This window comes from Juglans microcarpa x Juglans regia, chromosome 6D (genome assembly GCF_004785595.1).
Source record: "Juglans microcarpa x Juglans regia isolate MS1-56 chromosome 6D, Jm3101_v1.0, whole genome shotgun sequence".
NCBI lineage: Eukaryota > Viridiplantae > Streptophyta > Magnoliopsida > Fagales > Juglandaceae > Juglans > Juglans microcarpa x Juglans regia.
In genome coordinates, this window is record NC_054604.1 from 15,648,790 (window position 1) to 15,673,411 (window position 24,622).

At 40.1% G+C, this 24,622-nt stretch overlaps 1 protein-coding gene across 1 annotated transcript; it reads right to left on the minus strand.

Moving 5' to 3' along the window:
- Nucleotides 1–6,277: 6,277 nt before the first annotated feature.
- Nucleotides 6,278–23,234, minus strand: LOC121234493. The gene is given in 7 exon segments (XM_041130438.1): nucleotides 6,278–6,394; nucleotides 6,426–6,954; nucleotides 6,957–7,146; nucleotides 15,656–15,835; nucleotides 16,699–16,967; nucleotides 22,579–22,725; nucleotides 22,869–23,234. Coding segments are annotated over 6 exon segments (1,263 nt in total). The 5' UTR covers nucleotides 22,900–23,234; the 3' UTR covers nucleotides 6,278–6,394; nucleotides 6,426–6,508.
- Nucleotides 23,235–24,622: the final 1,388 nt, after the last annotated feature.

Consider the following 24,622-nt stretch of genomic DNA (forward strand, 5'->3'; position numbering starts at 1 on the left):
GGCATGCTAAAGTCTCCAGGATTGATCAGTCATTGGAGTTGATGGATAGAAATCTTTTTATCTTACTCGATACATCTCTAATCAAACTTTTAACAGATCGAATAATATTGTCAGGAGTAACAACCATACATTCCATTCTTGCCGCACAACGAGCTCACCATATTGCCCATGAAATAGCAATTGGAAGCACCCCCGAATCCAGCCCATATGTGTGGACATAGAAGCACGATGCCACTAGAAACACAACATCCCCTCCCAATTCAGAATCTGTGGGACTTTCATTTGGCATACATCTGCAAAAAAATTCCAAACTTTTTGAGCTCCTCCACCGCCACATAAAATGTGATTCAAAGTCTCCATTTGTGGTTGATCATAGCACTCACATTTAGAGGCCATAGGAATGCCTAACTGTTGAATGATGTTATATGCTAGAATTGCCTTCCTCTTAGCTCGCCAAACAAAAAAAGACCACTTCTTTGGCAACCAATTCTTCCATAGCCATTTTTTCCAGGGGCAAATAACTCCATGTTGTCGGATCATATTCCAAGCGAACTTAGTGGTGAAAGCTCAACTAATGTTCGGATTCCATACGCATTGGTCCATACCTGGACGTAACTTCATTCCTACATCCGAAATCAGCTTAATGACATTTGTCGGAAACTCATTCCCGCAAGGCATGTAAATTCGGTCCTGTATGCGTAAGGACGTCCGCCACCTGCAAATTTAAATTGCCAATAACAGGAAGGTAAGTAATAAGCAGCCTCTTCCCTATCCAATTATCCATCTAGAAATTAATATGACCTTCCCGAATGATCCACCGAGAATTATCTAGCACTTGTGGCATGAGTACCATGATCCTTTTCTAGAAACGAGACCCTTTATTAAGGTGCATAACTGAACAAGGATGAGAATTTCCAACGTATCTGTGCAAGAAAAAATTCGACCACATCGATTTATCGTTGATTAACTTCCAAGCAAATTTCATAAGTAATGAAGCTTGAACCTCGCGCAAATCTCAAATACCTAACCCCCCTCTTCCACTAGCATACAAATTTTACTCCAATAAATCCATTTTCTTTTTTTGTATTCCTCTGAGGAACCCCATAAAAAATTTGAGAAAATACATTTTATCCCCAAAATCACACCTTTTGGTAAATTCAAGACCGATAACATGTGTATAGGCATACTATTCAAGACATGTTTGAGAAGAACAATTTTACCTCCAAACGAAAGAAGCTTGCTCTTCCATCCCGCCAATTTCTTTTGAATTTTTGACAACAATGAATCAAACACTAGGATGCTCATTCACCCCATAATTAAAGGAATGCCCAAATATGTACATGGCCAACTCCCTTCCTCAAAACCCAAAATATTCTTCAACTCGTTCTTCTAGCCAACCAATATAGAGAATGAGAAATACATAGATTACTTGCTTGGATTAATCAATTGGCCAGACATCAACTCATACCTTTGCAGAACTCCCATAAGACTCCGAATAGAGGACTTGCCCCCATTCACAAAAATAAGAATGTCATTCGTGTATAGTAAATGAGAAATCAAAATGCCCCCACCAGGATGGAAAGGCTTAATCCGACCCATGCTAAATTCTTTATGAAGCATTCTAAAAAGGATTTGCTCCGATAAAATAAATAGATAAGGAGAAAGAGGATCACCTTGTCGTAGGCCACGCGATGGCTTGAAAAAAACCCTTGGAGGATCCATTGAGCATAACCGAATAAAAAGGGGAGGACACAACATTAAAAACAATACTACACCATTTTTCAGAAAAACCCAGCCTGCGAATGATCTCTAGAAGAAAGCTCCAATTCACTCTGTCATAAACTTTGGCCATGTCAATCTTTAGCAATACATTGCCCCCCTTACCTTCCTATTAATTCCTTGAACCAGTTCCTGAGCTAGTGAAATATTTTCAAAAATACTTCTACCTAGAATAAATGCTGCCTGCTCAGACGAGATAATGGCGCAAGTCAAAAGACCATAATCTTTAACATAATTTTGTAGACAACTGAGCAAAGGTTGATCGAGCGAAACTGACCAAAGCCTAAAGGCTCATCAACCTTCAGAATGAGGACTAAATTGGTAACCCCAAAGAAAGTAGAAAGCGGTTGTCCTGTAAAGAAATCCTTAGCCATTTCCAACAAATCCTCTTTGACAATGTCCCAAGCCATCATAAAAACATGCTGAAAAACCGTCCAGACCCGGGCTACTATCCGCCAGGATAGACCAGAGGGACCGTTTGATTTTCTCCAGAGCTGGTGCAGTACACAATGCTTCATTTTCCTCCATGGACACCACCGGCTAAACCTGTTCCATCTCATCCATGTTGCTTGCAATCTGCGCTACCGAGAGTAAACGTTGGAAGAATACAACTGCCTCTTCATGAACCACCTCCCCTATATCCAATGTTCGTCCATCATTAAGCCTCATTTTAACAATCCTCTTACTCTGTTTCTTGAGCCGTATGGAAGCATGAGCATGAAATAAACCTATGTTATCATCCCCTTCAGCTAGCCATTTCGTGCGGGATTTTTGACAGGCCAGCATTTCCTCTCTATGTACCCACTAGGAGTGGTCTTGTTGACGATTCAACCATTCGTTCTCCAACTGCGTCGAATAGGACTAGGCCAATCTAGTATCCAGCTCGGAAATACGGTCTTCCACTTTTTTAAGTCTTCCTCCACCCGACCGAATACCTCCCTGTTCCAAATCCATAATACATGCTTCAACTTTTTTAATTTCTTATTTATACGGACCATGGCACATCCTTCTACGTTCTCGGACCACACCTCTCGAACTAACGGAAGGAAGCTCTCATGAAAGCCCCACATGCGAAGGAACTTGAAAGGTCGAAAAACAATCACCCTTTCTCTGATGAGCTTCACCAACAATGGTGCATGATCCGAAGAAGTTCTGGGTAGATACGAAACTGTTACATCTCCGAAGTAATCCAAGAAAGGCAAATTCACCAGAATACAATCCAAGCGAGCCCAAATTCTTCTGTGCCCCCTCTTCTACCATTGCACCACGACAAACAATTACCTTCACAAGGCAAGTCCACTAGCGCACACTCATGAATACAATCATTAAACTCCCTCTTCGCCCCAAGGGCCTGCAAGAGACCACCCACCTTTTCGCTATCATCCCGAATAATATTGAAGTCCCCCCCCCCCCCCCAATGAACCATGGAAGCCCACGAGGATTAAAAGACTTAAGGAACTCCCATAATTCCAATCTTTTAGCCCGAAAACAATTAGCATAAACAAAGGTTGCAAGTACCCGAAAACTTCCATGAACAAACCAGCCACTAATAGCTTGATCCGATAAAGAAATCAATTCAAACTCCAAATCAGCAGCCCAAAAAATCCAGATTTTCCCCCAACCTCGACATTATTCAAACAAAATGGAAACTTCATCCAACGAGCCCATATGGCACTTATTAGAATTCAAAAACGGTTCTAAAATGGCCACCACGGAAGGGCGACTTTTATTCAAAATACGCCGAAGTCTACTCTTCGACGAAAAAATTCTCCTAATATTCCATGTAAGAATCTGCATAAAAAAACTAAAGAAATTTTTTGGAACAAGTACGGCCCTTAAAGACCACAATCAATTTTTCTTTTCGCATCCCTTTTACTTTTTTCAGCGGAACATGCATGTCGGGGTCGGAATCGAAAGGTTTTGCTGCTAATTCATTCAATTCATCCTCAAATTCACCCTCAGAACCGGCCGTGGATCTGATGTCCACTTGATGTAACTCTTCTTCATCTATAAATTCCTTGTCTCCCAGCCCACCTAACTCAAACTTCAACGCTTCGTCAACAAGTCGCAACGTACTTCTTGGCTCGGAATTCGGCAGAATTTCCTGGGCTTCCTCTGCACACTCTTCTTTGGCAATCTCAAACCAATTCTCTTGCTGCTAAATCAAAGTTTCCTTCACTATATCAAGCTCTTCTGCACCCACTTCAAGCAAAGGTTCATCACAAGCATGAGCCACTCCGGTCTCTAGTTGTAACCCCTTTGACGAGTCATCACTAACCAGTGCCAATTCTTCAAACATGATCCCATCAGACAATACATACCAAACCCCTAGAGATCCCTCTGTGAAGCCCTTCCCTTCTCTACCGGATGGACTCTAGAATGGCTTCTCTTCTGGATTTCGAAGGTTCGCCCACCACCTATTCCGACCCAGAACTGGCCTTTTCACCATTTCGATTAACCATTACCTTCCAGATGTTAATAGTTCTCTTTTTTTTCCTGTCCTCCTGCACCAACCCGTTAGGGACAATTTTTTTCCCCTCTGCAGGACGTTCACGTTTAAAGCAACAAGCCGCAAGATGACCCTGCCTTCTGCAAATAGCACAATGCACTGGGGTGGATTCGAATACAACCTCCTAAAAATGACTCATCGCAAGGCCCAGGGAACCCAACCAAAAAGATTTCCACAGAGGTTGTGAAACATCAACTTCAACACAAATTTGCGCGGCCTCCGGACGAGTTACACATGTTGTAGCATTGTCCCTCTTCAAGTAGCGATCGATACCATTCCCCATACTCCGTAACATCGATTCCTGAAAATAATTAGGAGGCAATCCTGACAAAGAAATCCAAACAGGAACCCATGGAGAATCCTCATCTTCGACAAAATCCGTAGTCCAATGAAACACCCGAAAAGGGATTCCATGTACTTCGGAAATCCCTCTCACAATTACACTAATAAAATCATCCTCCTGTGCCATCCGAACCAAAACATTCCATGGATTCTACAATTTCCCAACCATCGACATCGATTTCAAACCCCAACGATTTTTTATAAACGCTCAAATATTATCTAGAGAAGATCGTCGTCGAACAAATTTCAGAACCACCAAGAACCGAAAAGGCTCTGTCAATTGTTGTACCTCTGCTTTCGAAAACATGAAAAACATTGTCCCATCCTGAAATCTAGGTTTTCGTGGGGTACAAACACCTCAGGCAACAATTAAGGCTTCGCAGCAACAATGTCTATGAAAGCAACACCCGCACCAGGCCCACGTTCATCACAATGAAAAGTTCCAGCCATTCTCCCTTGAACCAAGCATTCGCCAACCTCTAGCCTTGTCGTGGGAGACACAAGACTGGCAACCACAGCTATAGGAAAGCCCTAATCTTCCCAAAACGCAAAGAGAACAATCGCCATATGCCACGTCAGCCCTACTCTCCCTCATACTACAATTAACACAAGCATCAACAAAGTTTGAATATGAAATCCATCTTCTTTATGTTATCCAAAATCTTAGTTGAACAACTTCAATTCTTTTTATAACATTTTCTTCACATCCAAACAATTTCTCTGCCCGTTTTGTTTCTTGGCATCCAAACATTTTCTTGGTATGCCATCTTTTTTGGTATAAATCAAAGTTTTTCATATTGTAATATGTTTTAATATTAAGAAATAAGAGAAAAAAAAAAGAAAAAATTGTTTGACGAAGAGAAATCTGTATTAATATTTTTCTTTAAAGTTTGTTATTATTATGTAAGAAGACCACGTGGCAGTTTCTAATTAGATGGTTGTCAAACTCGGCAGTTTGTAATTAGATGGTTGTCAAATCCGGGCGAAAGATGTACTTTATAAAAACAAAAAAAAAAAAATGAATGACATGCTTATTGGCCACGACGTGATACTTTTGTCAGATAAAAAAGAAAGAAAAGATTAAGTGCACTAACAAAGTGTATCGATTAATTTTTTTTAAAACAAAAACAATTATGTTTGCTATTATTGTGTTTTTTTAGTATCTTTTAAAAAATTACACAAATGCTTTGAAAAAACAAAAAACAATTTTTGAGTAACGATTCTCGGTGGATAAAAATACTTTATCAGGGAAACCTTGTCACAAAAGGAAACAAAGCCCTAAAATGAAAAATAAAAAATGAAAAAGGACGGGATTGAGGACAGCATATACAAAGGGAGTCGTGGACAGGAGCTCGTTTGATTTCAAGAAACTTCTCAATTCATCTCATTTTATTTTAATTAATCATTATAATTTTTTTAAATTTTTATATAAAATAAAATAAACAATTCAACTTTTTCAAGTATCAAAATAAAACTAATATTAAAAAAATATATTCTAACTATATTTTATTCAACTTTTTAACTTTAATCTCAATTCATCTTATATTATCTCATCTGCGAAAACAAACGAGATATCAACTTTGTTTGGATACCAAAATTATCACAATTCATCTCATTATTACAACTTTCTTAAATTTTTAAACAAAATACAATAAACAATTCTAACTTTTTTAAATTTTAAAATAAAAATAATATTTTAACAATAGTTTATGCAACTTTTATCTCAACTCACTATCCAAACCAAGTCTAAACCACCACTTCCGTACAAAAACTATAAGGAGCATTAGCCCGATGAACAAACACCATGTTCCATGGTCTATGATATATTTACATAATACGTAAAGAGCCAAGCAAGTCCTAAACTAGAGAAAGGAAGGATCAAAGCGAGCTAACAAGTTTGTCCACAACCCGTAAAGACATTGGAGCCAACATTCTGGCAACTCTTGGCAGTGCCGGGTAGGTAAGCATGCCAAGTACGAACCAATTGAAGCTTAAGAGAGCAACTGCATCAGAAGCAGGTTTGATCTTTATGGTGGAGAAAAGCTCGACTACACTCTTCAAGGACATGCCAACAACCGTGAAGAGGGCCACCACAAGGGGCATGCAAGGGTCTTCAGCTTCCCAGATAATCATTCCAACCAAAAGCGATAACACCGCACTGAAAAGGCTCTGTGACATTGCAACCTCCCTGCGTTGGCCAAGAACTTCATCCATATCTAATTGTCTTGAGATGATTTCAGGGTTAAGTGGCTGGATGCGGGCTGTTAAGAAATTGAGAAACTTTGTTTTAGATTTTCCCTCAACTCCCCAAGTGTCTTTGGACATCATCGGGTCTTGGAGAAAGATACCACTTCCATTGTAACTGGATTTCCATGATGAGATCCCATAGGAATGCCAGAGCTTTCAGAAATGCCAGTGTTTTGGCCATTGCCCATGTCATCTGGACCTTTAATGCTCCAATAACCCTCATCCTTAATTTCTTTCAGCCGAAGATTCTCATTTTTCAGATCCTGAGACTGTCAAAATGCCACACGAGGGTTGTAAAGCATTAAATCAGGATACTTTGCTAAATATGCATTGAAACCTGTAACAAAAACTCCTGATTGCTAGTCAATCACAGTAGATAATGTGTTAAAAAAATCCAGAAACTCATCCATTCATTCAGATAAACGGCACATCAGTAAAACTAACATTCCCAGAAATTAGTCTTGTGATTTCCAGAGTGACAACTTCCTCCCATTGAAATCATTTCTCTGTCACTGTTTCTCACTACAGAAACAAAGAATATGAAAAGACGCCTCAAAAGAATCAGCAAATCCTGTTTATGGACAACAAAACTGCATTAATTCGATTTCAGGCTCCATTCTTTTGCCTCATTAATTCGATTTCTTTTCCTATCGACTTTACAGAACTTCCTAGGTAAATTTTACCCCTCAAAAGGTCTAAGTACTTGGCACATCCTAAATGTTATAACATAACTTTTCGGTCCTGAAACTCCTTATTAACTGTAGTGGTTTACTTATACGATGTCACCCATCGACAACCATACTGCAAAAAATTTGGGTTCACATCATTTTAACTGTAGTGGACCACTTATCTATTCGCACAGTAGAGTGCATCTCTTTATAATATTGATTACTGGTATCGATTCTCAAGCTATCTAATTCATGTGGCACGAGAAGACACTGTTTATAATCTATATCTGTATCCAAACCCAACTGCAACCATATTTAAGTTCTTATAGTGAATAATTGTATTTAGTATGCCCCACAAGGGAATAACTGTTAAATGTAACATGAATTACAAATGCACTACTGTTCATTTCACTTTTCCTCTAAAATTCATCTATGCATAGAAGACTAAGGAGTGGTTTGGATTCAGAAATGAGTTGAGATGGGTTGAGATGGTTTGTAAATAGTATAATAAAAGTTGAATTATTTATTATATTTTGTGTAGGAATTTGAGAAAGTTGTTTTGAGATTTGAAAAAGTTAAATTGTTTATTATATTTTGTATGGAAATTTGAGAAAGTTGTAATGATAAGATGAGATGAGTTGAAGTGAGTTTTGAATGCAAACAAGGCCTAAGAAAAAGAAATAGTAGCTAGATCTAGTGCATAAACATGGTGCAGGGCAATGCTTGTAGTACAATAGTCTTGTCGCAATTGGGATACACCAATTTTTTTTGTGATAACCAAGTTAAGCTATATATTGCTTCTAATCCAATATTCATGGAAAGACTAATGTCTATAGAGATTGATTTCTATTTCATTCAAAACAAGACTATGAGTGCAGATGTAGGAGAAGAAGGTAATTATGAGAAAGAAGACCCAGTGTAGCATGGGGATTAGGACAGGGCCTAATCCCCCAGTTGGGCTATCTGTCTGTATTCAACTATGTTAGTTTTAGAGATTTGATGGGCAAATTCTTGGTCTGTAATATCCCGACGATTGTGGAGTTGTGACATATGGATAGTTTGATGTGCTAAATTAATTTCTCTAGTACTAATATAGAAGCTTTGATATACACCTTAATTTATTCCGCTGCAGATTATTTTATCATGCCTGTACGAAGCATACAATCACACAAATTTTGCAAGAAAGCAAGGGTCGCCACCCGTGCAGTGTACATCCCGACACCATGGCTTTTTCCAAAATAGAATCAACTTCTATTCGGATTTGTAGTGGAATAGAGAGACTTAATTTAAAATGGGACAGATTCTTTCCCAATATTTTAGGATTTTTTAAGCACTAAAACCAAGGCTTACGAGTCTCTAATTGAGCCTAATATAAACGCAGCCTTACTGCCAAGAAAAATAAATCCTATTTTCCTTTCTCCCAGTCATTATTCCTCTCAACATTCACCTAGAGTTCAAAGAAAAAGCATAATGATTCCAAGGTGCTCCAATTGTAACCTTGACATAGCCCATTAAAACCCTAATGAACTATTCTTATAAAACTGACCCTAAACCCTATTATTTCAAGCCAGCCAAAATTTCCCCTTGCCACTGCCCCTTTCAGCCCCTAAAACTTGAAGAATTCCCTAAAATTGCAGCTCCTCTCGTCCCTCAACAGAAATCCTATCTAAAGGCCTCCCTTTGGTCATTCAAGTAAGTTTTGTGAGAACTGAGGCAAGCATACACTTGAATCGCATACGAAAACCTAGAGAGAGAAAAACTTAAAAAATTCATATCTTTCAATGAGAATCTTTTCAACCAAAAAAAAATGGTGGATTAGTCCTATTTATAACATTTCGGCTTCAGGAAGAAAGAAAAAACTGGTGGATTGATGTGGCCCCATGTGGCAGGCACCAAATCCACTTGGCAGCCATAAAACATGTTATAAACCCACTAGGTAGAAGTCATCCTTGAAAATTGGCTTACAAGGGAATGGTGCCTAGGGGCTTATAAACAACCAACCAATCTGATACTTAGTCCATGTGGGATCGTAACAAATACCATGCTCCGCAACCGACGTCCATGGCGGTCCAGGTGCTCACACAGGCTAGCTGTGCACTAGGTCTTTTATAGCCCCGGACGAACACTACCATGCCGACATCACCCCCCATGCCGCACGATTGCAACCGTACCAACATGGACTGCTTACGTGGAGTAGCTCTGATAACATTTGTTATGAACCCACTAGGTAGAACTCACCCTTGAAAACCAGCTTACAAGGGAAGGGTGCCTAGGAGCTTCTAAATCACCAACCAATCACATACTTAGTCGATGTGGGATCGTAACAAAACATCACTTGTTCACCTGCCCAAGTAGTCCACACCATACCACTCCATGTGCACTCCACAAAGTGCCAAAACCCTTGCCTACAAGTTGACACTCCTAGCTTGCCACCTCTACACCTTCACATGGCCCCACCACCCATAACAAATCCAGAGTAGCTTAACTTACGGTTGCCACACAAAATCTGATCACCTTAACGTGTTCTTCTTTCTTTCCTCATGTCAACCAATTATCTAGATTAAGAATATAAGTGGGAGATCACTTTCTCTTCTTAATTATATTTATAGCCCCTTGTCATGTTGTGGAGAGAGAGTAGGAAAATGATGATAGTTTGGGTTTGGGAGTTGGGGAGGGTGCAGTTATGTTGTAGACGATTGTTTAATTATCCTAATGAGCTATGCTTATTAATAATATTAGCTTTCCATATTTTGGTTGCACAATGCATGTTTTGCCATTGTGATGGTTTTGCAATTGAAGTTGTTAATTGTGTAGCCGTTTGTGATTTTGTTTAAAATTTTCATGGATGTGAGAACTTTTATTGGTGGCATTTAGATTTGATATTTCAAGAAGATTATGGATTGGGGACATTTTTTGATGTGATTTCTATGTCTCTCACTGCATTGTGTTTGTAACACCCAGCCCAAAGCTTAGGCACAGGACCATTTTAAGCCCAACCAGCATAGGAAAAAAAAGGGGGAGACATAGGGGCTAAACGCACTGTTTAGTCCTGTAAGGGTTTCGATTCACATTTTCATATCCCCTCCCCTGCGCTGACACCCCAAAGCCCTTTCCCTTTTTCCATTACGCACGTTCCCCTTTTCCCTCTCTCTCTCCTCCTCGTATACCCATTCACACAATTTTGGTTCATTCCCAATTGTTCTCTCTCTCTCTCTCTCTCTCACCCTTCTCCCCGTTATGCCGCAGTACTCATACACCACCACTACCAATGTCTTGCTCCACAGGTTGTGCCGCTTCAACCCTTTGTTGTCGCTGGTGCCGCTCATCACACCAATATGCTTCTCGGAGCATCTCTCCTCCCTCCCTCCGTCTACGTCTCACTATCCTGATTTTTGCTCTCCATCCCATCGCTCTCTCTCGTATGCCATCATCGAGGCTCCTCCACCGCACGAAATCTTGTTGCACTACACTTTGTTGTCCAGCCCTCAATTGTCACTACTACCATGTGTAGGCGCTGCTCAAGCTCTACACCACTGCCCGCCTGATCTTGATGCCTACGCTGATGCCACCTTGCCTCTCCGGTGAGTCTCTTTGATTTTTTTCTTGGCTTCTATGTCCCTCTGTCGCTTTCTGCCTCTCAGTCATTCCCACTCTCTCTAAACCCCATATTGTCCCCTTTGTTAGTGCTGCCATCGTGACCAATGGTGGTTGTGACATTGCATAGCTTCCGTTCGAAGTTCAGCCAACGAGGCTGACGTAGCTGCCCCATTGCATCGTTGTCGTGAACAAACCGCCACGTTGTTAAGCTTACTCTTGGCCGCCTTGTTTCTTTCTGCTTTGTCTCTATCTCATTCTCTAACTCTCAATTTCTCTCTCTATCTAATGGGTTTCACTTCGATTCCACTGTCCACAATTGTTGTCCAACACTGCTATCCCTCTTAGTGTGACATTGCCACCACCAAACGACCACTGAACAATTGGTAATTTCTAGACTCTATGATGAAATGAATTGATGGTTGGTTTGAACAAGTGTTAGGGATAAAAATGGTTGGATTGGGTTATTGGAATTTTAATTGTGGCAGTTGAGTTGGTGCCAATTGGATCAGCCGAGCGTGAGAATGGTGGGAGTATTTGATTTATAAAGTGTCCAAGATTGGCGACGATAGTGTTCGTTTAAAACAGATTCTTTTGGGGGCTATTTGCTATTCAGTAGATTATGGTGATGTTTCAGCCCTTGTAGAGGTTAATTTTGCAGAGTTGGATTCAAGTATCAATTGTTAGTTTAGAAATCTGTACAAAATGCTGACTCGTACTTTGCGATGTTTTGGTCGCTGAAATGGAATGGTTTAGAGCGCCTAGCATGGGCAGAGGACGAAAGGTTTTGTTGTCTTAGCTAGGCATCTTAATGCGCTTCGATTGTGAGAGTGGTTTGAGATATTGGGTTTTTTGTCGCAGTGTCTTTAGTTGGTGTTGTCTTATATTGTTGGTTTGATTCTATTAACATATATAGTTGCGTTAATTATGTTTAGGTGACAATTGAGATCCGCTTGGCACTGTTGTGAGGAAATTCAGAGATATTAAGAAGTTCAGATAAACGGTACTCATATGCTAAACTTTGCCTAAAAACGGGCTGAGCTTGATTTTATGAAAAAATTCGCATATTTTGTTATGGAACATTGGAAGACAACCTCGGTCATTTTTCTGCATAACTCAATGTTTCAAAATACGAAAAGAAAAAGAAGATATTTTCTATCACTGGTATAGACATGAGTAAACTTTTGTACTCTTTTTCTCTACTGCATGGAATATGAATATGAAGTATGAAATGTTTATTTGATTATATGATATTTATCAGTACTCTATTATGATATGATATTGCATATGAACTGTGAGACATAAGATTCTGTTCTGCTCTAATTTATGACCCTGCCATGGGACATAAAGGGGCCTCTGGCCCCACCACGACACATAATAGTGACCTCCGGCCCTGCCACAGGATACAATAGTGGCCTCCGGACCCGCCACGGGATATAATAGTGGTATCTGTTCTGGATTCAATCATTTTGGTGACAAAGTGGTTTATGTTCTGCTTGACTATCCGCATAATGCACAACCCTGGACGGGAGTAAACATGGCCTCCGTTTTGAGTGCATCACCTTGGTAACAAAACAGTGATATGTTCTACTTGGTTAACTGCAAACATGCACAATCCTGACACGGGGGTAAACATGGCATCTGCTTCAATTTTTGATGTTGTTTCAACTATGCTTGTGCCTATGGTCTTTTGTATATTATTATTGTAATGAAAAGTTTCTGAAAATACCACTACCATATTTTGAGAACTATCTATTTCTGCATTCCATAATTCGTTGCTTACTGAGTTGTTGATAACTCACCCAATTATTTCCATTACTTTCAAATGATATTGATGTTTCAGCTGGGGATCAAGAATAGAAAGCATGGGCGAGATTGGTTGAGTGTAGTGGAATAAGTGCCAAAGGTTAGAAGAGTCTATCAGAGGATTTTATTCAAGAAACTAGTCATTTTCTTTTGAGTGTTATTTTGTTATATTGATGTTATTATTGAGACTTTGTGGTGTTCTTAGTTAGTTATGTTGTAGTAGTTCATTGATGAGCTTGTAGAGAAACGTATATTTTGGTTCGAACCAATGAGTTTTATGTGTTATTGAGACTTTGGAGTTTAGACTTGTAATTGTGGAATGTGATTTTAAGTGACAGGAACTAACTCTTGGGTACAAGGCATTACAATGTTGAAGTTTGTCATTTTGATCTGCTGAATTCTAAACTGGATGTTTCTTCAAAATGTACACATTAAATTGTTTTCTTATATATTTTGCGCATGAATCAAACAAAAGAAAATGTGTTCAGCAGTCCACAAGTTGAGTTTTTTAATATGGCCCATCTTGGGAAGTGTCTATGGCTGTACCATCAGAAAGGGGAGTCATTGTGGAGGGAAATTATTGATTTCAATTATGGGAGTGCTTGGGGATTGATGTTCTATTGAAATGAGAGGGGTGCATGGTGTGGGGTTGTGAAAAAATATTAGGAATCGTTGGTGGATTTTGGCTAGTCATCTTACATTTGTGGTTGGTAGGGATCCACAATTAGATTTTGGCATGACATTTGGTATGGTGACATGGCGATTAATATTGCATTTCCAGCACTATTCAGTGGAATGTTCGTTCTCATTAACCTGCTTAGGATTGGGAAACTGGTGCTTTCTACGAATGTCTTGGCTTGTTGGACACTATGATCATTGGTAGTGTTGAGGTGGACGGGATTTTCTGGATTCAATCTGGGAACAAGTTCACTATTCAATCCACGTACAAGGATTTTTCATGTCAGAATATAAATCCTTTTCCTTAGAAGTGCATATGGAGGAGTAAGGTGCCTCCCAAGGTTGTGTTTTTAAGGTTGGACTGCTTCCTTTGGGAAAATCCTAACCATGGATAATCTAAGGAAGTGTGGACTTATGGATTGGTGCTATGCGTAAAAGTTGAGGTGAATCTGTGGATCATTTATTACTTCACTATGAAGTGGCAAAGGTGTTATGGAATGAGTTTTCAGTAGAATCGGACTTGAATGGGTGACGCCTAGAGGGTGGTGGATCTTCTTGTTTTTTGCAGGGGTCTCAAGGGCAAACCCAAATTGTTGCCATGTGGAAAATGATTCATTTGTCTCACGGGGTGCATTTGCCTCAAAATGAATGACCGGAGCTTTGAAGACAAGGAATGCTATTTGGATGAACTTAGATGTTTCTTTTTGAATACATTATTCCTATGGGCTTCCGCTAGTCTTTAATGGGCTACTGCTCATGACTTCCGTTTATTTATTTCTAGCTCCTAACTTCTTACTAGGGGTTCTCTTTTGTTTACTTCCTATTAGGCCTGCAACATGATGACCCGAAACCAGGTTTGTGCCTAACCCAACCCGAATCATTTGGGAGAGCGCGCCAAACCGACCCAATCTGATCTGACCAAGTTGCATCAAGTCGAAATTCGGGCTTTTCCCCCTTCTTCTTTCACGTGAGGGAGAGAGTAAGCCCACTCAAACTGTTTTATGTTTTTGAGGCATATCATTTCTTGGTTGACAGACCTTCATTTTTCTTTTCCTAGCAAACTAGTGAGTCTTGAACCATTGATTTAATACAGATGCAAATCTTGGCCACTAAAAAATTGAAAGAAACTGGTTTTCCCAGCAAACAACCAGACCACTCAGCAAAAAAACAAAGAAAAAAAAGACAACAAAAAGTCAGAGAAGAAAAAAGAATTAACAAGAAAAAAGTATGAAGAAAACTAAATATCATTGAAGAAGAACAAACCTAACCCATCGAAGAAGAAAACAGAGCAACAAGAAATCATTGTGCTCCGGATTTGACCATCTAATCAAAGAGCCAGGTTCGCTAGCAGTGTGAGGAAGGGTAAACCACTAAAAACCTACTTTTAGTTTTAGATCTTAAACAAGGAAGAAAATCTTTCTGAAAACCCAAGAATGGAGCCAACAGGACCTGTAACTTTCCAATGAATGGAGATGGTGACGAACTGTATTTGAGAAGACAGAAGTCGGGCAGCAGGGGCTAAGAGAAGTGGGGGCTAGGGTTTGATGCATGTGTAAAAAGCGTTTTTAAGTGTCGGGTTCCATCCGACATTTAGCGGGTTGGATGATATTCCACCCGATATTAAGTTCAACCCAACTTTATCGGATCAAGTCTGATCAGGTCATGCAGGCGGGTCGGGTTAGTGGTTTTTCTGCATACTTCCTGTGTAGTTGGACTATGCATATTTACTTTTGTTTTAATAATTTTTTTTCTACTTGTTAAAAAAAAATTCTCGGTATCAATCAGATGCAGAAAATAAGAAAGTTAGAAAAGACACTAGCTGAAAACATTTTCTGACATTATTTGTTCGAGACTGAAACAAACAAACTTAGGTATTCCATAGCTTACACGGTAGTACCACACAACTTGCCATAAAAAATAGTTTTAAAAAAAGTTAGAATTTAAACCTTAATTGTTCAATGGCATTCTCAGAAAGCATGCATTCAAACTAGCGAATAAAATTTCTCATAATACTACAGTATTAGATCTATACCTCACCCTCTAGTTGTTCAATTTTGGCAATGGCCTTGTCATGTTCCTCTTCAACCTCTGCTAATATCAACTCCAACATTTTACGTTCTTTAATGGCTATTTGAAGATTGTCTCCCAATTCCTTCCTATCCCACTCAAGATTCTCCAACTCGATCTGGATATCATGCAGATACAATTCAAGCTGCACAGAATAAGAGCCACATATCTACAATATGTTGGGAGCTGAAAATTACAAGCACAAGAAAACGTGCATAAATTAAATGGACACATTCTGATAGATTAGCAGAGCACGACAAGCTGAGTAAAAAACTGGAGATACACCTTGTCAGAAGCAAAAGCAGACACGGTGAACCAACGGAATCCTTTACCCTAGACTCAAAGCGGCACAAAAATCCAACTGAGAATTTCTTTAAGCAATCTAGACGACTTGCATTGGCTTGCAGTGTAATCTTACACAGTTATTGTCCAAAGAAATACAAACTCAAATGCTGAAAAGAAAAAATCCCTCAGAAAAGTTCTCTGGTCTATTTGAGGCCCAAAAACAAAGTAACTTTTGGTAGGCCATCCCGGTATATATTCTACCCCACCCTTGTATGAAATATTCGTCTTAAGAATCCAAGTGCAGCCATAGTCACACTATTCTATAAAGACCCCATTCATGGAATGCTCTTCTAGGTCAAGGGTAAACCTTTAACAAAACAAAACATAAATTATAGCCTAGTTTGTCACGCATTTAAATGAACGCTAAAAGTAACCATCATCACATTGCCAGGTAGATAATATAATAAACCTGGCATAAACTTCACAGAGACTAAAACTTCATCTTTGGCAAGTTTCATACTTTAACTTCAAAAAATTGTTCCAACTCGTTGCCCTATACCCATCAACAGTCTCATCTAAACAACTCATTAAAATTATACCATTGCTCAATGTGGTGTCGTGTGCATAATTCCAGCAAATTGACAATCAGAAGAAAAGCACAAGCTCAGCTACAATAACCTGAAAGCACTGGACAGGAAATAACTAAGTGAACATAGTACTAACCTGCCTCTCTCTCTTTAAGGCATTCAAAATTCGTGCAGGCAGAGATATAAGAGTAACTGTCAACATTATGATTCTGGAGAATAGATTCACGTGGAAGCCAAATGTGGCCCTTACCAACCCCATCCAAGTGTGAATTACGATGAAAACAGTTTTCATAGTGAAGAAGCATGCTAGTTTGAAAAGCGAGAAAGGCCTTGTCACCAGAATTATGAAGGTAGCCACTAACTCAGAAAACAACATGATCAGATCCATCATGACTGATGCCTTTCCTGCACAACTACATGCCAACAGCTAGAAAAAAGTTGTAGTGGAAATATTTAAGCCTCCACATCCAGATATTCAATGAAACCTTCAAAAAACGTTAATACAGTAAAATATAAAAAGAAAGAAAAACAAATGCAAGTTGCAGTCACGAAGTCAAGAGAATCAATAGCAATCATCTCAATAATTAGGGGAGATTTATCCAACTACTGACTTTCTTTCTTAAATTACTCCTAACTGACTATTCCTTTCTTCTTTGTTTTATTTAGTTTGCATAGCCTTGTGATCATTCACAGCTGTCTTGTCGCTGAAATGCCTTCAAACCCCTATTGTTTTACTAAAAGAAAATCTTAAAATCAGGAGCCAAATGTGAAATACTGTCGTGCAATAGATCTGTGAATTGCACACGAGGAAAAAATATAAGAAAAAGAAAGGAAAAGCATGTGAGGCTCAAAACTAGGAATATACATGATGGAGAAAAGTGGCCCACTGTTTTCATCTTACTTGTGCTAGTGCATAGACTCTTGGATCCTTATGAATAGAAACTAAATTCAAGACCTGAAAACTGAGCTTACCAGAGAACATCCTCAATTCATTCTAACATGCAACAGAAGTGGTCCACATACATATTGAGCATTTTAAAAATAATATAACTGCTTAAAACACGTTCAACTGGTATTGCTAGCAGTAACAGTAATTTATGACTAATGTGCAAGACTAAGGTCCAATGGGCAAACCACTTTGAGGAAGGTACCTTTTTTTTTATGTCACTTTTGAGGAAGGTACTTAAGATCAGCCTAAAAGATTCAGCACTACGAAGATGAGATATGTGGACGAGAGGTTTCAAAGCTAGGTTCAATTGACCTGCTCTGCTATTCTGTCATCAAATATCATAAAAAATGAGAAGGAATTGAATAGGAGAGAAAAACATGTTTCCCAGCCACCACCACATCATTGCCAGCTACCTTATATGAGGATACCAAAGTGCATTTTTGTTTCAAAAAGTAAGAAAAATTTATTAATCCTCATAATTAGGCAAAGCCCAAGTACATAGGTAGTATACAAGAGAAATATGCCTAATTACAGCGCACTAACAAAAAGGAACCAATTCCTTCCTAATACCCCCCCAAGAATGTTCTCTATTATTAAAGCAACGTCCATTCCTCTCGTTCCATATACACCATAAAGGCACCATCTTCCAAAGCTCCGCTACTTGACAATTTCCCCTTACTCCATTCCAACAAGCCAAGAGATACACCACTTTCTTAGGCATCACCCACGCAATATCCATCCTTGCAAATATATCATCCCAAAGAACCTTCACCACATCACAATGGAGAAGAAGGTGGTCTGTTGATTCTCCATTCCTTTTGCACATAAAGCACCTTGAAAATACGGCACTTCCTCAGCTTGTCTATGGTCAGGATTTTTCCATCAGAGGCCAGCTAACCAAAAAAAGCACCTTTTAGAAGCACTTTGCTTTTCCAAATACGCTTCCAAGGGAAAGTAGTAGAAGCTTGGGAAGTCAAAGCATTATAAAATGACCTTGCTGAGAAGTTATTGCTTCCGAGATGAATCCACAACAGTTTGTCTGCTACACCATGCTCCAAAGTCAATGCACATTGGGTGATGTGTAAGTCAGAAATATCTCCCAGTTCCCAATATTGCGCTGCTCTTATAAATGGCACATTCCACTGCAGTAGGCCATTTGAAATGTCCATATGATCAGCAACTGAAGCTTCCTTGTACAATGCTATTCTGAAAAGAGAAGGAAAAGCCTCCTTGAGAGTAGTCTCACTGCATCAGACATCAAACCAAAATCTGACCCTAGTGCCTCGACCCACCTTAAATCTGAAACTGCAAAAAAAATCCTCCCAGCCCTTCCTAATAAATTTCCAGACACCCACGCCATATGAACCACGCACTTCATTAGAAATCCAGCTACCCCAAGTTCTCCCAAATTTAGCATCGACCACGGTCCTCCATAAAGCATCACCTTCTTGATGGTACCTCCAAAGCCATTTCCCAAGTAATTCCTTGTTGAAAGTACTCAGCTTTCATATTCCCAAACCACCACAAGAAAGGGGGGAACAAGTCTTATCCCATTTAATCAAGTGGAACTTTTTCTTATTTCCAAGTCCACCCCACAAAGAATCAAGAAAGATTTTTTCCATTCTATTAGCCACTCCAAGAGGAATTGGGAATAAAGAAAGAAAGTACGTAAGGAGATTGGATAACGTACTTTTAATAAGAGTGATTCTACCCCCTTTGGAAAGACACATCCTTTTCCAACCAGCCAATTTTTTTTATAACACCAACCCATATTGACTTGGATTTATAAGGGGCCCCCAATGGAAGACCAAGGTATGTCAAAGGCAAAGAAGAGACCTTACAACCCAAGATGTCGGCCAGGTCTCCAATTGAATTAACCAAACCAACCGGTACCAATTCAGATTTGGATAAGTTTACCTTGAGGCCGGAAACAACTTTGTAACAAAGAAAGAGAGCTCTCAATGATCGAATGTGGTTAGGGTCCGGTTCACAAAAAATTAAAGTATCGTTGGCGAAGAGAAGATGGGATACATTGACGCTCCCAAATGTTGAACCACCCACTGAAAACCAAGAAAAAAAAAGATTCATTCACCGCTGCCTTCAACATTCTACTCAAAACATCCATAATTAAAACAAAGAGAAAAGGAGATAGAGGATCTCCTTATCTCAAACCACGAGAGCTGTTGAAAAAGGGGAAATATATTTGCAATTATGAATTGTGCAATCACTGCATAATCGCTTTGAAAAAAGTGAATAAAATATGAGACCCACATTAAAAAAATTAATTTTTTAATAGTGGACCCCACTCATTTTCAAAGTGATTAAGTGGCATTTACGCACTTCATGGTTGTATGTAGAATTACTCGTTGAAAAAACCCTTGGGAGTGCCATTGACCAACACTGAAAATCTAACGATAGTGATACAATGCTTCATCCAATTGCACCACTTCTCCCCAAAACCAAATCTACCAAGAATGTAAAGAAAAAAATCCAAGTTTACATGATCAAAGGCCTTCTCAATGTCAAGTTTGAAAAGTATACCTGGGATGCCAGATCTAATTCTACTATCCAAAAATTCATTGGTGATAACAACTGAATCCAGAATCTATCTCCCCTTAACAAAAGCATTTTGTGGCTTTGAAATAATCTTTTCCATGACTGTGCTCATACGATTGACAAGAACCTTGAATATAATCTTGTAGACCCCACTCACAACACTAATGGTAAAGGCCTTACAATCTCTAGGCCTTGGGCTTGGGAGTATGCTCAAGTGGATACCTCCCGATGCCCCATTAAAGCTAGCCCCCTTACATTCCAAGATAAAATTTTAGATTTCATTGATCACAAAGTTCGCCCGAGCCTTGCTCCTACCCCTACTTAGACTACCTTCCTGAGCGTCACAATTAATAGAGTAAGCAAGTCTCTTCAACCCCCTATCTTTTTTGGCATAAGATCTAGCCAGAAGAGGCTGGCCCACCTTAATAGCTATGAGAAGGGCTTTACATTGGTCTTCGAAACCCTCACATGAAATCCATATACATTCCCGTATTTCATCCACTTTCTACAAAACCCAATCTGACTGCAAATCTATCCCACTTGAGCCTGGCAACACAGAACAGATAGGGCTTGGGGTGTCCCCCTCCCCTATCTCACCAAAAAAGGAACAATCAACACCATCTACTAGCTCCCTACAGATCAAGTGCAACTCAGACTCCTTCACAGATCCATCATTCACAGCCTCCAAGTCATACTTAAGAGAGCATGGAACCCTAACGCAATCCTCAACGGACTTATCCTGAAATCGCGACCTTACACCCTCCAAAGTGCTCCCACAGCTATCAACAGGCTGCAAAGGGCCTCCAGTCATCAAAAGCATCCAATTTTCAACAACAGGCAAGGAAGACAACAAGGCCCCATCAATCTTGATAGGCTCTTCAGCCAAACAGGGGGTCCCCGGCATCTGACAACCTTATCTATGTCGGCCCAGAGGTTCTTGGAACAAGTGACAGCGGCTGTTGGGAGGGAGCGAGTTTTGAGGCAACCAAACATGCCTAGAGACACACGGTAGAATAGATCTGTGCTCCGGCAAGTCAACTGGAGGGTTGCTGGAGTCCGACAGCCTTTTCTGTGCTAGCTTAGAGGTCCCTGGATCGCTTGACCGCGAAGGTTGGGAGAGAGCCACATTGAAGTCCATGAAAACATGTCTAGGATCACGTGAGTGAGTAGATCCGTGCACCTGTAAGCCATCCAGAGGATTGCCGACGTCTAGCGACCTTATCTATGCCAGCCCGAAGGTCCCTGGGCCATCCGACGATGGCACTTGGGAGGGAACCACGTTTGGGCCCGAGGAAGACTTTACCCGCCATACACACTCGGGCCTTACAATTGAACTTTGATTTGGGCCCGACCTGTTACCTCGTCCAGCCACTTCCTTTGGCCCATGTCCTTTAGAACACAAACAACATGGGCCCGTCAACCCACTACCCAAGCTCATAACTAGCTCCAGGCACGAGTCTATTTTAGTCATCAGAACACTTATTTTCTCCAACATGCCCAACAGCTCAGCTTTTGCAGCCCACAACATCCCTTCGACTTCTCCCACCGCCGGAATACTCACAGAATGCGAACCGTCACCCCCACATCCCTTCATGTGCCGACACTTGTCCACATTCGTAGCAATCTGCAAACCATTTTGAATTGCTCCACCAATCATCTTCCCCTTCCTCCTAATGTCCCCCCCTTCCCTCCTTCCATGCAACTGCTTGCCGGAGGACATGCTGGTTTCATCAAGGCCGACGCATAAGAGACACCCTTAGTGGGGGGACACCCCTTCCAGCTGACGTCAATCCACTGGCCCTCTCTACGCCGATCCTGAGCAATATTGGCGTGAATGTGTACTGCTCTATTTTCATCTAGAAAAAACAAAGACATTTATTCTAGCCACCGAACGTAAGTTAGACACAAAGTCCTTCCACCCTCTACCATTCAGACCTTCAGGGATAATTAGGGAGCCCCTCTTTCTACAGTTCCCATACACATCCAATTGCAAGAAGTGGCCCTTTGGATTAGCATGACGTTGAATGATAAAAACTCTATTTCCCTCATGTACCTTTATGAGAAAACCAGCATGCCGATGGTGAGACAAACACTCCTCCGTCACCTTTGCCGCCCATGTCACCAACGACACACTTACTTGACTACCCTTTTGCTTCTCTCAATAATGCGAATGAAATTACCCTCCTCTTTTGAAAAAACAAAAGTCTTCGATTCCACCTTCAATATGTCACATCCACATTGACGGGTTAAAAGCATGCTTAAATGGCCTGCATGATATCTACAACAATGAGTTATATACTCATGCTTCCGCGCGTTTCTTAGATCAAAGTAGCCTTTCATAAACCTATGAAAGGAAACAAACCAGTGTCAAACAGTTCTAACTACTGATGTACCAATAGTGTGATCAAGCTCTAACTACGTAATTTATACACCCGAAATCATTATTGATCAAGCTCGAAACAAATCGGTGAGAGAGAGTGTTAGAGAGGGTATACTTAGAGAGAGAGTTACCGAGAGAGATGACGCGATGGGGAGAGGCTGGCGACAGGTTCTCTGCGAGCTGGCTCGTCGTCAGTGGTTTCTGTTCGACGTGAGTGACTCGGAAAGCCTGGACTGCGAACGGTGTCTCGGCCACAGTCGGCGTGGTCTTGATTTCTGCTGATCAGGGTTCGTCCGTAACGAGAAAGAGCCGTGAGGCAGAGAGAGAGAGAGAGAATACGCCTGGAGAGAGAAACAGAGAAAGAGAGAGGGAGCTTAAGCTTAAGACAGAGATGACGACAAGGAGGACAGAGGAAGCTCACCTAGTTTCGTTGGCGTGCATAGGACATGCATGATCTTGAGCTGACGTGAGCGACAGCGGTGGTCTTCATCGGTGCAGAGATGGCGTGAGGCAGGGGCCTCTGTCAGCGTGCGTTGGGTTGGCCGTGCGGGACAGAGCTTGAGGAAGACAGCCGTGAGCTTGGGCTAGCTGGTTCTTAGCAACCTTCGGCGGCGTGAGAGGCAGAACCTGGTCTTGAGAGAGAGAGGCGAGAGAGAGGGGGATTCTGGGCGAGTATCACAATCCGTAATTCGACAGTCATGGCGTTGACGAAGGAAGGCTCTGGAGAGTTGCGGAGGAAATAAGGTTGCACCTGGCGTACGTGTTCACAGTAAAAGCATATATTGCCTTGGTCTGCCCAGCGCATCAATCGGCCGCGTTTGTTTTCAGGAAATATCTTATTTCATCTCATTTCATATCACTTCATTATTATAATTTTTTTAAATCTCCACACAAAATAAAATAAATAATTCAACTTTTTCAAATTTTAAAATAAAAATAATATTAAAAAATATATTCTAACAATATTTTATTCAACTTTTTAACTTTAATCTCATCTCATCTCATCTCTAAAAACAAACAAGTCCTAAATCTATCTACGTTATTCAATAATACTAGTCAAGCAACAAGAAGAGTAATCTTAAAAAATATGCTATACAAAAAGTCGTCTTCAAAAATAAAATATTTGAATATGCTAACAACTTTTAGTCTATCTAGGAAAGAGGACTACAAAGATTTGATAGAAAAAATCAATAAAAGGTTGGATGGTTGGAAATAAAAAATGTTCTCTCAAACCGGTAGAACGATGCTCATCAGATCAGTAGCAAGCATCATCCCAACATATCAAATGTCAACGCATATGCTACCAAAATCAATTTGCAAGAAGTTGAAAACTAACTTCAAAAATTTTTGGTGGGGAAAATCAAATAACCCAAAGCACAAACTTTGCTTAAAATCATGGAAATCTATTTGCCAATCGAAAAAAGACGGTGGACTGGGATTAAAACTGATGGAAAATATGAATGTAGCCTTGATAGTGAAGACAGGATGGGAAATAAGACAACCAAGCTACAATATTTGGCACAAGCTTCTATCCAAGAAATATTTGAAATCAAACGTTTTCAAATTAGGAATAAAAATGGTAACTAACTCGAGTCTCTGGAAAAGAATTCTAAAGATAAGACCACTCCTGGAAAAAGGTATTTGTTTCAAAATTGCAAATGGTTTGTCTGTGAGAGCTTGGCTAGATCTCTGAATCCCGACTCTGGAAAACTTTAAACCTTTCCCCCTCACCCACACAGCTGATTTCTCAACTACCCTCAAGGTCTCAAACCTGATTATTTAGAATGATAAATCCCAGAATCTCTCATTTTTAACTTCTCTGTTCCAACAAGAAAGCATAAAGGAAATTCTTAAAATTTCTCTACCCATATCCAACCAAGTTGCGGATTGTGCTATTTGGACTAAAACCCAAAATGGGATATTCGCAGTTAAAAGTGCCCACCATCTTGCATCAACTATCACAAACTACTCCAGAGAAGCAATCCCAGATATACCATGGGGGAAAATTTAGAAATTCAGGATACATGACAAACACACTCTTCTCTTATGGAAGATACTTTGAGATATTTTGCCGACAATAAAGCACCTTAAAAGATTCATTCCAAGCATTTCTTCCATAAACTGTCTGCTCTGTGATGAAAAAGAAGAGACTCTCATGCACTTATTCATTGAATA